The sequence below is a fragment of the Sphaeramia orbicularis genome, chromosome 6, assembly GCF_902148855.1.
Source record: "Sphaeramia orbicularis chromosome 6, fSphaOr1.1, whole genome shotgun sequence".
In the NCBI taxonomy this organism is placed as follows: domain Eukaryota; kingdom Metazoa; phylum Chordata; class Actinopteri; order Kurtiformes; family Apogonidae; genus Sphaeramia; species Sphaeramia orbicularis.
In genome coordinates, this window is record NC_043962.1 from 6,038,692 (window position 1) to 6,056,041 (window position 17,350).

General features: G+C 34.0%; 1 protein-coding gene across 1 annotated transcript in view; it reads left to right on the forward strand.

Annotated features, from left to right (window-relative positions):
- Positions 1 to 17,350, forward strand: part of lonp2 (lon peptidase 2, peroxisomal) — a 56,828-nt gene that overhangs the window by 20,776 nt on the left and 18,702 nt on the right. Inside the window, exons 8-12 of the mRNA XM_030137439.1 lie at positions 675 to 793; positions 3,250 to 3,389; positions 7,470 to 7,611; positions 10,302 to 10,452; positions 13,905 to 14,031. Coding sequence (XP_029993299.1) covers positions 675 to 793; positions 3,250 to 3,389; positions 7,470 to 7,611; positions 10,302 to 10,452; positions 13,905 to 14,031 — 679 coding nt within the window. The remainder of the gene's footprint in view (positions 1 to 674; positions 794 to 3,249; positions 3,390 to 7,469; positions 7,612 to 10,301; positions 10,453 to 13,904; positions 14,032 to 17,350) is intronic.

The following is a 17,350-nucleotide window of genomic DNA, read 5'->3' on the forward strand; positions in this document are numbered from 1 at the left end:
CTTTGTTTGGGTTTTGTTCTCATGAAAGGGACTAAAACTAAACAGACCAAAACCTCCAGAAGTCTGTAGTCATTTAAACTCCCACATGCACCTTTTGTCTTAAACTGTCACTTTCATTCCACCACATTAAAAACAGTCACGGTGCCACGGTCTGTCACTCATGAACAAAGTCAACCCAGACTCATCACAAAGTTCACTTTTCTGTTTCCGTTCACAATAATATTCATTATATAGACTAAATGTCCTCTAAAATTAACCTTTATTTGAAACATAGTATAGCAAACTATTACATGATAAAAAAACAAATTAATTTTAGAAAAAAAAAATGTCTCAGTTTTGAATGTCTGGGGTCGCCAGAAATTTGTGATGTTAAAATGGGGTCATGAGTAGAAAAGGACGGAACCACCGTAGTAAATGGATCTGTACACTGTAAAACAGAAACAAACATGGAGAGCCACAGCTATCGACAGTGGATCTACAAATGCACAGAACTTCTGAAAAATATATTATTTAACTGTGATCAAAACACTTGTCAAGGCTCGGTCATTTTCTAGACTGTTAATATGTTCAGTGTAATTCGTCCCATGGGAGGGGTCGGACTGTTTGGGGGGCCGTGTTTTGGTCCACAGGCCGTCTGTTTGACACCCCTGGTCTGTGTCGTCCTCTGTCCTCAGACCGCCTGGACATCCAAGCTGCTCGTACTCTTCTGAACAACGACCACTACGCCATGGACAAGCTGAAGAGGCGTGTGCTCGAATACTTGGCCGTTCGACAGCTCAAGGCGTCGCTCAAGGTTCGTCTTAAACGTGTAAATGTACAATAGTGGAAAAACGTGTTTGTTCCCCCCACGTATTTGTGATCTACTACATTAAGAACCTGCAGTTTGCACCCATCCTTGTTTTGCTTAACCCTTTCATGCACAGTGGTCACTACAGTGGACAGTTATTCTACAGCTGTTCTCTTGTATATTCATAAGTTTTGTTGGTTTATTTGCATTTCAGCCAACACAGTGGACGCTTATGCATCATCCCATACATTGACATGCATACCATTACTGTAATTTTGCTGTTCTTGATCAACTTGATCTGCACTGACATGTTTTTTTTTTTTTAATTGTAAATCAATTGCTAATTATTAGATTGTAACGGGTTTTTTTTTTCTTTTTTTTTTTTTTTTTGCGTATTATCTCCATGAAATGAATAACTAGTATTAGAGTGTGTTAAATTGTGAGAAGACATCTGATTAGCAGCATTAAAAATGTTTTTATTGTATAGTTTTCCATATCATTTTCTGATATTAGGATTCAAATACATGTTTCTTTGCCTCAAAAATTAAATACATGGAGTGGCCATTTTTCTAACTTCTTAACAAAAATAAATAAATAAATAAATAAAAACACCTCAATTGCATTGTTTTTTTCATGCCTAAAAAGGAATAAAAACACTCAGGAAAAATATATTGGGTAAGGATATCATAATTCATGCATGAAAGGGTTAATGTCTGTGAACTGTTCTGTTTTGTCTGGTGTTTATGAACTTGTATCCTGTGAAGTTTATGAATTAGCATGCGGATGTTTTGTCTTGTATTTTTTATTTTTCTTGTTTGTTTTTGTTACCCGGGGTTCTCTCCGGGTACTCCGGCTTCCTCCCACCATCCAAAGACATGCACTAATAGGTTAATTGGCTAATCTAAATTGCCCATAGGTGTGAATGTGAGAGTGATTGTTTGTCTCTATATGTTCAACCCTGCGATGAACTGGTGACTTGTCCAGGGTGTACCCCGCCTTCGCCCCTATGTAGCTGGGATAGGCTCCAAGCGACCCCCGTGACCCTAGTGAGGATAAAGTGGGTTCAGAAAATGAATGAATGAATGTTTTTGTTACCCCGTCACAATGTTTGTTTAGCACTAAATGAAAAAAAAAAAGAATCAGTAGTTGCTTCTCCATTGACCCTCAAATTGTGTGAATATAACTTGCGCATAAAAATTTACCTAATGGAAAAATGACAATTTCGTCAAAACTCAAGTTTTTGCGCTGGTAAGAGGTGTGTTTTTGGGCATAGCGCAAATGGTATATAACGCAAAACTGCAATGGAAAGACCTTTTTCTGCAACTAGAGTCACATGAGTAAAAAAAAACAGATGTTGACGGATGCTACAACAAGAGAAGAAGAAGAGTTTTAAAAGAAACGTGTTGGTATGTGTGGACACACCAGGAAACTAATCATTTTTTAATTTAGTACGAGATAGAGGGGTAATATATAATAATAATGAATATATCTGTAAATCAACACCATGTTTACGTTCGTCGCCATGTTTATGGAATGACTTCTCGTGTCATCTTGCGATAATAAATAAACAAATCATTGCATTTGTGATTTAATGGAAAAACCGACATTATGCACTTTTGTTTTTTCGACATTTAGTAAATATCGGTAAAGTTTTGCGCAGATGTCCAATGGAAAAGCGACTACTCTTAAGTCATTGAACTGCTCCATTCTCCAAACCCACATGTTCCTTCTGCACATGCTCAGTTCCATCGAGGTCAAAACTGGATGTTTAGTTTAGCTTATTCATTTATTTCATTCATAAGATGAAAGAAAGACAGAAAAAGAAAATCTGCTTTTATGTGTCTGCAAATCAACCACGTTATGAATGAAAAGGAGCTTTAACAAGATACTCATGTGTTTACAGCAGTAGTTTCAAACAGAATGGTGAAATCAACCTCTTAATATAGTATCTGCATTTGGTATTCATCATTTAAAAAAAAAAGAAAAAAAATCAACCAATTTCTTCTTAAATTTCTCATTTTCCGTAACATTAACCTAACACCCAAGCACTGCATAAAGAAAAATACTGTACAAAGTAGCTTAAAATAAGCATAAAATGTGCAAATAATAAACAAAAATAACATTTTAGATCATTTTAAACATGTAAACACACATGATCTCACCAAGATAATGTCCTTTTAAACACATACAGGACACATTGAAACTGTCAAGAGTTTAGTTTTATTTCTTCTGGTTAATAATAAACCAAAAATAATCATTTGCATTTGTTTGTGTCTGATGCAGCCACACCTTTAGAAACACAAAAATGATTTTACCGCAGATATTTCATGATAATATTTGAGATTGTGTGTCTGAAAACGTTTTTCCACACCTGTATGTCCCATTAAGCATTAGATTATTATATTATATGTGGTTTATAAAACACATACCACATTAATCTAATACCACCGCTGTGTCCTCAGGGGCCGATCCTCTGCTTCGTGGGGCCCCCAGGGGTCGGAAAGACCAGTGTGGGACGCTCCATCGCCAGGACTTTAGGTCGAGAGTTTCACCGTATCGCTCTGGGAGGAGTCTGCGACCAGTCGGACATAAGAGGACACAGGTATGATGGGATGGATGGATGGATGGATGGACGGATGGACGGACGCACAGACGGACTAATCCATTAATCCTATCAATCCATGTCAATAATTGGTGTAAAATGCAGTTCTTCATCTTTTCATGGTCATCCGATATGACCCATTTGGACGTTCAGAGGCTCCGTACTTACCGTGGAAACACCGTCATCTTCTACAACATTGATTCACCAGTAAAACCCATGGAGTTGGATCAATGACAGTGGATGGACACACTGGGTTTATCTACATTATTATAGAAGATGACCAAAAATTAATCAAATATTTAGAAAATCCTAAATAACATGAAAAAAATAAGCAATAAATTTACCAAAATTAAGTATAAAAACAAAAAAAAATAAGCAACAAAAATGAATAAATCAACAAAAATAATCAGTAACTTGAACAAAATTGGACAAAACTGAACAAAATTTAAGAAAAATTATAAAATGGGCAACAAATATAGAAAAATAAACAAAATGGAAAAAAAATAAATAAATAAATTAAGACAACAAATTTTTGTCTTATTTTCGTCTTATATATGTCTTAGTTTTGTCTTATTTTCGTCTTAGTTTTGTCTTATTTTCGTCTCAGTGTTGTCTTATTTTTGTCTTAGTTTCGTCTTATTTTTGTCTCAGTTTCATTTTATTTTCGTCTTATTTTCGTCTCAGTTTCGTCTTATTTTAGTCTTTGTTTCGTCTTATTTTCGTCTTCATTTTGTCTTATTTTCGTCTCAGTTTCATCTTATTTTCGTCTTATTTTCGTCTTTGTTTCGTCTTATTTTCTTCTTAGTTTTGTTTTTATTTTCGTCTTCCTGGAACCTGCCGACGGCTCGTCGCTCAGTCTGTGAACATCATCTTCATCAGGACCGAGGTCTCATGTGTCCCACAGATGCTCCGTTGTGTGGTTCAGGATATCATGTTCATCATGGTCGTATTCAGCTTAACTGACAGATCACAGTCGCCCCACATTCGCGTTCGTGGGTTAACGTGCATGTGTCGAGACGCGAGCGTGAGAGTTGGTCTCCGATTGCAGACTTTAAAGCAAGAACAAAAGCATAGAACTTCTCAAAGTCTGATGAGAACCATGTGTCCAACATACCAAGAGCAGGACTGAGGGACACTAAAACCACAGCAGAACATCGGACAAATCGTCCAGTTTAGGAATAAATCTAAAAGATAAATCAATCCAACCACTCCATCAATGTTAGTTTCCATATTTTCCTTTAACCCTTCAGAGTCTGAGTGTATTTCTGTTCTTGAATATGTTTGATTTTGTTTTTATTTTTATCATTAACCCTCAGATGTACAAGTGTCTGGACCATAAACTCTTTCATAAATGGGTCAAAATGACACTTTTTATGACACTTTTGTCATTTTGTCATCTGAAAATTATTTGTGTTATATAAAGTATGATTTCATGTTTGAAATATTTTTTTTTATTTTTTAAACATTTTTAACAATTTTAAAATGTATTTTTTTATATTTTGAAAATTTGAAAAGCAAACTATTTATAATATATAGTATATAACTACTGCTCAAATTTGATATGAATGGCTTAGATGACGCTGCATGCCGTTGCCAATTGTTTTTTTTTTTGAACGATGACTAATACTTATTGCCGATTGCTGTTTGTTTTGTTTTTGTGTTGTCTCTGTTGTATGAAAAAAAAAGCTAAAACGTCTAATAAAAAGTAAGTGTCAAAAAATATATAGTATATAACAGGAATAGAACAATGTCATCATCCATTTAGTGAGTGAGTCCTTTGGTTTTACTGTTGAATGAATCAAAGGTTCAGATGTAATTCTATTGTAAATGAATGGGGGTCATTTCGACTCAAATATGGAAGCCTGGGGTAGTAAAACAAAAACTACAGTTACATAAAATCTATAAAAGGTAAGTTAAAAATGTAAATGACATGATGTTAATAACAAGTTTTTGAGGAATACCTGGAATATGAAACAACTTTTCATTACAAAGATATTACAATAAAACAACCTCACGGGTCATTCGGGCCCACTTACACATCTAAGGGTTAAAAACAGTTTATTTTGCCTTGTTTGGTCTCTCTTTTTGTGTGACTTTACAGTTTGTTTTTTTTATTTAACATACTTTATTAACACACTGAACCTAAAATCACACAAAAACATGAAAACCAAGTAGGAAAAGTTAGATTCTTTACTATTTTTCACCAGAAACATGTTGAACAAGCTATTTTGATAACTTAGAATGAACATATAAATTAAAAACTTCAAAAATAATGACAAATTTAGCAAATGATAACATTATATACAACTATTCACATGAAAATGCAGCCGATGCTTCAGGCGTTTGTTGGAAAACTATGTGCAACTATTTACAAAACCATCACAATATGATGGAAAAACATGTTGAATGAACCATTTTTTACAACTCAGAAAAGTATATTTAACTATTTATAACAACAATCAGGTGTCACAACATCTGATCACTTTAATATCACACACTTTTTTTATTTTTCACACAACCACTTCCCATAGTAGCCCATTTTTACCATCTCTTCCTGCCCCAAACCCACCAAACATGATGACGATACTGCAGAAAATTCAGTTTCTGTATCTCATCAGCTGATTGGCTGTGAGCTGTTGAAGGCGCTGTGTCCGACACCATCTTCCTCTTCATTGGCAATTTCTTCAAACATCATCTTTCATAAAACAACTGGTCAGATTTATTTCAAATTTTATACATAGCTTCCTTTGGGACAATGTCTACAAAGTTTTTTCCCAGTTTTGAGATACTTAGATTTTTGAATTTTGGATGAGTTTTTGAAATATAAAACATTTCTCTTTACTTATAATGGTCTTGGTGGTGCTGATGCCACCTGGCGTTCATACTATGTCAATAAATAGGACATTTCACACACTTTTTCGTGTCCGTCTGCATGCAAATTTTCCCCCCAAAACGCACGTCTAAACGCGGAATTGAAAGTGAGAACACAACGCCACTTTTGCGTTTTCGGTTCAGATCATTTCCGTCTGAACGTAACCTTAAAACGGTTTGTGATTTGGGTGCGATGGTGCGTTCAGGGACCTCGAAGGGTTAAAGCAGTGTTTTTCAACCTTGGGTTCGGGACCCCATGTTGGGTCGCCTGGAATTCAAATGGGGTCGCCTGAAATTTCTAGTAATTGATAAAAATGTAAAAAGAAAAAAGAAAAAAAAAGAAACAACTTACTAATAAAAAATATATGGTGAGTTGACAGAGACAATTACAGCACATAAAAGACATGATCAACTCTGAAGCTGAAACTGCAGCACTGTGGTTCTGTTTATCTGTCAAATGTTCATTGTGGTCGGTTTCAGATGCTGCAGCTCTTTCATAATTCATAGTTTGAGTTCTTGTTTGTTCAGTATTAATTGTCAGCCTTGTAAATCACAGCTGGACTGACTGTACATATCCTGACCAAGGAAAATCCAATTCTCCCTTTGTGCAGTAATCTACACCTGGATTTACTGCCTCCGTCCATAATAATATACATTATATAGACTAAATGTCCCCTAAAATTAACATTTATTTGCAGCATAGTATAGCAAATATAATAGTATAATAATATAATATAATAGTATTACATGATCAAAAACAAATTAATTTTAGCAAAAAAAAAAAAAAAGTATCTATTCTGAATGTCTGGGGTCGCCAGAATTTTGTGATGTTAAAATGGGGTCACGAGCCAAAAAAGATTGGAAACCACTGGGTTAAAGGCTCTTACTTTGAACCTCAGAAACTGGTCAAGTGGTTCGTCATGGAGGACTCTGTCCACATTCAGGTCTGTCAGTTTTATAATGATTGCCTGGTAATCCAACACATACACCTTGAGTTACTGAACAGCTGCGCATCCAGCGGAGAAACCAGCACATCACTCATGTCCCGACAGCCCTTAATGTCCACTTTGACATATATGTACGTGCTCCTTCGTAGCCCCGAGCAGCTTCACACCTTCCGAACCCTTTGACTGAGGTTGAAAGGTCGGACTCGCACAGTAGTTTAGTTCCTGTTGAAGTTTCCTTAAATTTGTTTCCCTTCATCTGCAGGCGTACGTATGTAGGCAGCATGCCGGGCCGCATCATCAACGGGCTGAAGACGGTGGGGGTCAATAACCCCGTGTTCCTCCTGGATGAGGTGGACAAGCTCGGGAAGAGTCTGCAAGGAGACCCGGCGGCTGCTCTGCTGGAGGTCGGCTCGGATTTCGCTTTTAACTGTCTCGCATGTTACATGTTCAGACGTGTCAGGTGTCTGCACTGGACAAAGCACAGTGGACTGGATGTACATGTAAAAAGAAAACTGCTATAAAATCATCATTTATCAACATTTTTTTCCGCAGAAATGTTTTTAAACGTTTCAGCTCTGCTCAAAACTTCCAAGAGTTTGATGATTTTCCAGATTTTAACCCATTTTATTCCACTATTGAATACATGATGTCACTATTATTTATGAACAAACACAAAAACTGTGATTTTTTTTTCTATACAATGAATAGTGTGGAGGGGTTTGGATATGTCAAAAGTAACAACATTAATTTCATTGCATTAGTATTTTTTTATGTGAGATTAACAACTGTGTTTTTTACCTGCACTGAACAAAAACTACTAGTGCAATGAAATCAGTGTTATTGATCATCTTTGACATGTCCAAGACTCATATTTTTTGTTGTTTTTTTAATAAAACAAGTAACATCACATACTTAAACTAGCATTTAAAGGGTTAAAATCCTGAAACTTATAGAAGTTTTGGTAGTTTTAAGTAGAGCTGAGGTGGTTTAAGAGATTTATGCAGAAAAAAGGAATGAAAATATTGATATGTGATGATTTTATAGCATTTTTTGCATGTATAAAAAGCATCAGCAGTGCATAATAAACCTTTAACTCTGTTACATGTTCGGTCGTGTCAGACGTCTGCACTGCACAACAGTTCCATTAAAGCACAGTGGACTAGATGTACATGTAAAAAAAAAAAACTGCTATAAAATCATCATTTATCAACATTTTTTTCTGCATAAATGTTTTTAAACATTTCAGCTCTGCTCAAAACTACCAAAAGTTTGATCATTTTCCAGATTTTAACCCTTTTTATTCCACTATGAATACATGATGTCACTATTATTTATGAACAAACACAAAAATGTGATTTTTTTTTTCTATATAATGAATAATGTGGAGAGGTTGATTGGTCATCTTTGACTTGTCCAAGACTTGTATTTTTTGTTTTTTTTTTTAATAAAACAAGTAATATCACATACTTAAACTAGTATTTAAAGGGTTAAAATCCTGAAACTTATGGAATTTTTGGTAGTTTTGAGCAGAGCTGAAGTGGTTTAAGAGATTTATGCAGAAAAAAGGAGCGTAAATATTGATATGTGATGATTTTATAGCATTTTTCGCGTGTATAAAAAGCATCAGCAGTGCATAATAAACCTTTAACTGTTACTTGTTCAGTCGTGTCAGGTGTCTGCACTGCACAACAGTTCCATTAAAGCACAGTGGACTGGAAGTATGTGATGAATGTGTTAGAAAAACTGTTCTAAAACCATCATATATCAGTATTTTTTTGTATAAATGTTTTTAAACATTTCAGCTCTGCTCAAAACTACCAAAAGTTTGATCATTTTCCAGATTTTAACCCATTAAATTCCTGTGTGAATCCATAATGTCACTATTATTTATGAAAAAACACAAAAAATTTGTTTTTTATACATAATTAATAATGTGGACTAGTTTGGATATTTCAAAAAGTAAAAACATTGATTTCATTGCATTAGTATTTTTTATGTGAGATGAACAAATGTGGTTTCAATGCAAGTCAAAGAGTCATTTTTTTTTAGCCTGCACTAAATAAAAACTACTAATGTAATGAAGTCAATGTTATCGATCATCTTTGACATGTCCAAGACTCATATTTTTTGTTGTTTTTTAATAAAACAAGTAACATCACCTACTAAAACTAGCCTTTACAGGGTTAAAATCCTGAAACTTGTAGAATTTTTGGTCGTTTTGAGCAGAGCTGAAGTGGTTTAAGAGATTTATGCAGAAAAAAGGAGCGTAAATATTGATATGGGATGATTTTATAGCATTTTTCGCATGTATAAAAAGCATCAGCAGTGCATATTAAACCTTTAACTGTTACTTGTTCAGTCGTGTCAGGTGTCTGCACTGCACGACAGTTCCATTAAAGCACAGTGGAGTGGAAGTATGTGATGAATGTGTCAGAAAAACTGTTCTAAAACCATCATATATCAATATTTTTTTTGTATAAATGTTTTTAAACATTTCAGCTCTGCTCAAAACTACCAAAAGTTTGATCATTTTCCAGATTTTAACCCATTAAATTCCTGTGTGAATCCATAATTTCACTATTATTTATGAAAAAAACACAAAAAATTTGTTTTTTTTTATACATAATTAATAATGTGGACTAGTTTGGATATTTCAAAAACTAAAAACATTGATTTCATTGCATTAGTATTTTTTATGAGATGAACAAATGTGGTTTCAATGCAAGAGTCATTTTTTAAATCTGCACTAAATAAAAACTACGAATGCAATGAAGTCAATGTTATCGATCATCTTTGACATGTCCAAGACTCATATTTTTTGTTGTTTTTTAATAAAACAAGTAACATCACCTACTAAAACTAGCCTTTACAGGGTTAAAATCCTGAAACTTGTAGAATTTTTGGTCGTTTTGAGCAGAGCTGAAGTGGTTTAAGAGATTTATGCAGAAAAAAGGAGCGTAAATATTGATATGGGATGATTTTATAGCATTTTTCGCATGTATAAAAAGCATCAGCAGTAACAAAAAATCCAAACTGTGCATTAAGACCTGCTGTCTGAACGTAACCTAACTGTGGTCTTGACGTGGTCCTGCAGGTCCTGGACCCGGAGCAGAACCACAGCTTCACTGACCATTACCTCAACGTGGCCTTCGACCTCTCACAGGTGCTCTTTATCGCCACGGCAAACACCACGGCGACCATCCCACCCGCCCTCCTGGACCGGATGGAGGTTCTGCAGGTACCAGGTGGGTCCACATGCAGATGTTGGAGTCCACTTCTCCACAGATACTGGTATGGGTACCATCAGGGCGGTTTGTGCTGGGGGGGGGGCAGATGAATCCAATTAACCCCTTCAGTCATTAGTCAGTATGAGCAGCGACAGCTTTATGTGTGAGATAAAGTCAGTCAGTGATCGGTCCGACATTTATCTGGACGGAATGTGGAGTCGACGGAGACAAACGAGCTGTTCACGATAACCTGTGGAACCTGTGGAAGAAGCACTGAGGATGAACACAACTCTGATGTGGAACAGATGACGAATGGAAATGATTTTAATTGGTACGGTATGTGGACAAAAGTACGTGGACACGTTGGATTCAGGTGTTTCTTTTCTTCTAACAGGGGTCTGGGATACAAAACAATAATAACACTGGGTTACAAAAAAATGTTTTTTGCAAGTTGTCTAGGTTTTTTCAACTGAATTAGGACCATTTTGCACCGCTAAATCCAAAAATGACATCTGTTTTTCTCAATCAGGTCAGGTTTTTTTGCTAATTTGATTTGGAAAAATTTGATCTTCTCACAAAATATAATAATTAATACCAAAATAAGATTGGTAAGCACACTTTATGAAACTTGTGACTTGATTCCTGTTAGGTACAATGGTGTATTCAGCGCAGATGTTGCAGAATACGTCAGGCTTATTTTTGCAAGATCTTCTTGTCGAAGCCATTTCATTCACCTGTAATATTAAAAAAACATTAATCATAAATTGGCAAAAGTCAAATCTTCAGAACTCGTTTATTGCAAGAAATATGAAAGAATTTTGTATCATATGATGTGAAAATGCCCATAAATGTAAGCAAAAATGTTCAGAAGCCAATATGTAGCATAGTTCAGAAAGTTGACTTGATTGAGCAAAATGAATGTGATTTTTGGATTCAGCACACCAAAATGATCCTAAATCAGCTCAAAAAACTTCAACAATAAATTTGTTGTTGACCAGTGACTGACTAATGTCAGAATATAGTTTTATATTATGGGATAAATATCATTGCATTGGTTAGTTTGGGTTAAATTGTTGTCTTTGTTTCCAAAATTCCTCAAATGGTTTTTTCTTAATTTCTTTCAACATTGATTTTTTTATTTTTTATTTTTTTATCCATGACTATGATTTTAAATGTTCTACCTCTAAATTTCTAAAATATTTTTCCTGCTCTGACTGTAAATAATAATTTTCTACCGCAGCTGACCATCTACTTTCTTCACATCTGACTGAGGAAGGAAAATCTAACATTAAACTTTAAGGAAATATTGATGTTTTTTTTCTTAAATCCTCATGAACAGGATATCTTACAGATGAGACTGGGTAAAAAAAAACTGAATCCACTGGAGAATTACACTACGTGGACAAAAGTATGTGGACATTATTTTTGTTAAATGAGGTTTTTAAAAACTACGACTTCATTCTTGTAAAATTAAGACTGTTATATTTGACTGTATTCTCATAAAATTACAGGTTTTATATGGATATTTTGCAGCTTTATCCTCGTAGTGACAAGTGTTTTTATTTTCTTACGTGGCCCTAATACACTGTCGTATGTTGTTTTTTTTTAATTTCATAAAACAGAATGGAACAAAAACAAGCAGTGAGTCATTACCAAGTTCCATATATATGAAAGGTACAATGTACATTATGTACAGTAATAGAATGGGAGATGGGTAAAAAACAAAACAAACAATTTTTCTACAAATCATTTTCCTTGTATCTTAATTACCTAAGTCATACACATGGACAAAAGTATGTGGACACGTTGAATTCAGTTGTTTCTTTTCTAACAGGGGTCTGGGATACAAAACAATGATGACTAATGTCAGAATATAGTTTTTTATTATGGGATAAATATCATTGCATTGGTTAGTTTGGTTTAAATTGTTGTCTTTGCTTCTAAAATGACTCAAATATCTCAAATCATCATGAACAGGACATCTTACAGCTGTAGACATAATGTGTCCCAATATTTATGTCCATATAGTTTAGAAACGTCAGTATTGTTTATTGATTTGTTCTTTTTGTTGGTTACTTTGTTCATTTTGTGTTAATTTATGTTTAGACATGATGTTTCCTAATATTTTTTTGTCATTGTCATAAAGTTTATGAGCAACTTTTGGTCATTTTTATTTACAATTATGTTTTTTTTTAATTCACTTTGTTCAGCGTGTTGATTGCTGTGTCGATTTAGTTCACTTGGTTGACAATCATGTTCTTTCTTTTGTTTTTGTTTTTTTGTTAATTTTGTTGCATATTTTGGTCAGCTTTTGTTTAGTTTTCATTCATTTTTGTCCTTCTTGTTCATTGTGTTGACTATCATATTCTTTTACATTCATTTTTGATCATTTTGTTGGTTAATATTGGGACACATCATGTCTACAGCTGTCAGATGTCCTGTTCATGAGGATCTGAGATAAAAAAAACATCAATATTTCCTTAAAGTTTAATGGTAGATTTTCCTTCCTCAGTCAGATGTGATGAAAGTAGATGGTTAGTTTTGGTAGAAAATTATTATTTACAGTCAGAGCAGGAAAAATATTTTAGAAATTTAGAGATAGAACATTTAAAATCATAGTCATGGATAAAAAAAAAACAAAATCAATATTGAGAGAAATTAAGTATGATTTTAAATGTTCTTCCTTTAAGTTTCTAAAATATTTTTCTTTCTCTGACTGTAAATAATTATTTTCTTCCACATCTAACCATCTACTTTCTTCACATCTCACTGAGGAAGAAAAATCTACCATTAAACTTTAAGGAAATTTAAGGAAATATTGATGTTTATAAACTAAATGAACATAAATACTGGGACACATCATGTCTACAGCTGTTGATTTGAGATATAAACATCAATATTTGCTTAAAGTTTTTTTTTCTTTTTTTTTTAGATTTTTACATTACATTTTTAGATTTTTTTTTTTTTTAATTCCTATTTCAGTTACATTTTCAATCTACATCTCTCCAAAGACAAATCTTTCAAACAAATATAAAGTTGTCAGCAAGTGTCACAATGTTTTTGAATTTAATGGGAGATTTTTATTTATTTATTTATTTATTTTCTGATTTTTAATGAGGGATCCAGACCAGAGGAGTCAAAGTTATTTTCATTCAGGTTCTACTTCCACATTCAGCCCAATATGATCTCCAGTGGGTCAGACCAGTAAAATAATAACAGAATAACTTATAAATACTGTCAGTTCCAAACTTTTCTATATGTTTTAGAGCAAAAAAGTAAAACTAGATCATGAAGATATATAAACTCCTTTAAAAAATGTGAATTACATGAACAACCTGAAATTTCTTAAGTAAATTAAGTGTAATTTTAACAATATTCTGCCTCGGTTTATCATTTACACGTTCAGTATAACTTACAGATCACAGTGGATCTACAAAAACACCAAACTGACTTGTTGTTGTCTGTTTCAGGCTACACCCAGGAGGAGAAGGTGGAGATCGCTCACCGACACCTGATCCCAAACCAGCTGGAGCAGCACGGGTTAACCCCTCAACAGCTGCACATCCCCCAGGACACCACGCTGGACATCATCACCAGGTGAACGCACAGGAAACCAAATGGGCCAGTACGGACAATGTGTTACACCTGGAATATACAGAACTAAACACTGAAATATTTAACTTTATAGACAGTATATCCGCTGGCCACTTTATTAGGTACACCCCTTCAACTGCTTCCTAAGGCGAATATCTGATAAGAAAATCACATGGCATTAACTTGGTGCGTTTAGTCATGTACGTAGAGACGGTGAAGATGATTAAAAACTGAGCATCAGCATGAGGAATAAAGGTGATTTAAGTGGCTTTTAAGATGGCATGGGTGTTGGTACCAGACAGGCTGAACCGAGTGTTTGAGAACCTGCAGATCTGCTGGGATTTAAATGCATAAATACATCTCTAAGGTTCACACAAAGTGATCTCAAGAAATTAACCCTTTCATGCACAGCGGTGACTACAGCGGACAGTTCTTCTCCAGCTGTTCTCTCGTATTTTCATAGATTTTGTTGTTTTAGTTCCATATCAGTCAACACAGTGCACGCTTTTGCATCATCCAATACACTGTAATTCATACCTTTGCTGTAACTTTACTGTTCTAGATAAATGTGAGCTGCACTAACATGTTTGAGTGTAAAAAAAAACAACTGGTAATTGTGATTAGACTGTAATTAACAATTTTTTTTTGTTTGTTTGTTTTTAGTTTTTGGTTTTTTTTTTGCATATTATCTTCATGAAGTGAGTCATAACTAGTATTAGAGTGTGTTAAAATGTGAGAAAACATCAGATTAGCAGCACTAAAATGTTTTTATTTCATAGTTCTCACACAGTTTATCAATAAATTCATGTTTCTTTGCTTCTAAAATTAAATGTATGGTGTCCAGCTGAGTGGACATTTTTGTAACTCCATGAAAAATAAGTGAATAGAAAAATTCAATCACTTGTTTTTTCATGCCTAAAGAGGAATAAAAACATTCAGGAAAAAAAATCTTGATTAAGGTTTTCATAATTCATGCATGAAAGGGTTAAAATGAAACTTTTTTTTTTTTTTTTTTTTTTTAACCAGTATTGACTAGTAACTATTAAAAAAAGAAGACATAGGTCTTAAATTGTACAGAAGAGGATTAGGGCCACTGGAGAGAAAAAAAAAAGGTAAAAAAAAAAAATAATAATAATCTATAAAAAAGTCAGAATTCTGAGAAAAAAGTCAGAATTGTGACTTAAATCTCAGAATTCTGACTTTTTTTCTCAGAATAATGATAAAAAAAATTCTTTGACCTTTTTTTTTTTTCCCCAGTGGCCCTAAACCTTTTCCATATAAATTACCACAGAGGTGTCTAAGTCATTTTAGTTCAGGTTCCATATTCAGCCCAATACAATCTGAAGTAGGCCAGACCAGTAAAATAATGCAATAATAACTTATAAATAATGTCCAACTCCAAACGTTTCTCTATGTATTAGTGTGAAAAAAATGTATTTATTTATTTTTATGTATTTGACATTTATTAAACCAGGTAAAAAAGTAATATTACATGATGAACATGTTTACATCTACAAACTATCCTTTAAAAAATGTGAATAACATGAACAACCTGAAATTTATGAAGAAAAATAAGTGCAATTTTAACAATATTCTGCTTCAGTTTATTATTTACACATGTGCATCATAACTCACAGAACACAGTGAATCTTCAAATACACAGAACACTTAGTAATTTTAAGAAATTTCAGAAACATGAACACAATTAACAGAAAAAAAACTAAAAAAACCCAAAACAAAACAGCAAATGTCATCAAATTAAGCCATAACACGAATAAAACATGCACAAAAATAAACAAAAACTTGAGAAACATTAACAAAATGATGTTAAAATTCCACTTTCATCTCTTAAGACATTTCAGGTTGTTCACATTTTTTTGCAAAAGGATGGTTTATAAATGTAAATATTTTCATGTAAGTTTCCTTTTTTTACAGTAAAAAGAAAAATGTGTTGTTGTCATTATTTATAGGTTACACTGGGTGACAAAAAAATGTTTTTTGCAAGTTGTCTAGGTTTTTTCAACTGAATTAGGACCATTTTGCACCGCTAAATCCAAAAATGACATCTGTTTTTCTCAATCAGGTCAGGTTTTTTTGCTAATTTGATTTTGAAAAATTTGATCTTCTCACAAACTTGATTACATTTTTGTGACTTTATCAGTTGGGTGAGATAGTTCTCACCCAAAATAGGTTTTAAGAGAAAAAAAATCATTTTCTAACAGGATGTATTTATTAAGTATTACAAACTGCAGCAGAATACGTCAGGCTTATTTTTGCAAGATCTTCTAGTCGAAGCCATTTCATTCACCTGTAATATTAAAAAAACATTAATCATAAATTGGCAAAAGTAAAATCTTCAGAACTCATTTATTGCAAGAAATATGAAAGAATTTTGTATCATATGATGTGAAAATGCCCATAAATGTAAGCAAAAATGTTAAAAAGCCAATATGTAGCATAGTTCAGAAAGTTGACCTGATTGAGCAAAATGAATGTGATTTTTGGACTCAGCACACCAAAATGATCCTAAATCAGCTCAAAAAACTTCAACAATAAATTTGTTGTTGACCAGTGTTATTATTGTATTATTTTACTGGTCTGATCCACTCTAGATCTTATTGGGCTGAATGTCCTTAACTGAAATGACTTTAATTTCCTTGATTGTTAACATCTTCAGTGTAATTTTTCCTTTCATAAATTCCTCTCATGTTTGACCCCCCTGCTGTAAAGTAATTTCCCTAGTTAATCTTCTTACAGTGATTATTCAAAGTACATTCAGATGAACTGGTCGGTGGTAGTTCTTCTGGTTGTGCTGTGTTCTGTGTGTGAACCCTGTACATGGGCTGAAAAGCTGCTACTGGTGAACCTCTGAAAGGCTGATTCTGTTGGTACATGAACCTCTGAAAGGCTGATTCTGTTGGTACATGAACCTCTGAAAGGCTGATTCTGTTGGTACATGAACCTCTGAAAGGCTGATTCTGTTGGTACATGAACCTCTGAAAGGCTGATTCTGTTGGTACACGAACCTCTGAAAGGCTGATTCTGTTGGTACACGAACCTCTGAAAGGCTGATTCTGTTGGTACACGAACCTCTGAAAGGCTGATTCTGTTGGTACACGAACCTCTGAAAGGCTGGTTCTGTTCGTACATGAACCTCTGAAAGGCTGGTTCTGTTCGTACATGAACCTCTGAAAGGCTGATTCTGTTGGTACATGAACCTCTGAAAGGCTGATTCTGTTCGTACACGAACCTCTGAAAGGCTGATTCTGTTGGTACACGAACCTCTGAAAGGCTGATTCTGTTCGTACATGAACCTCTGAAA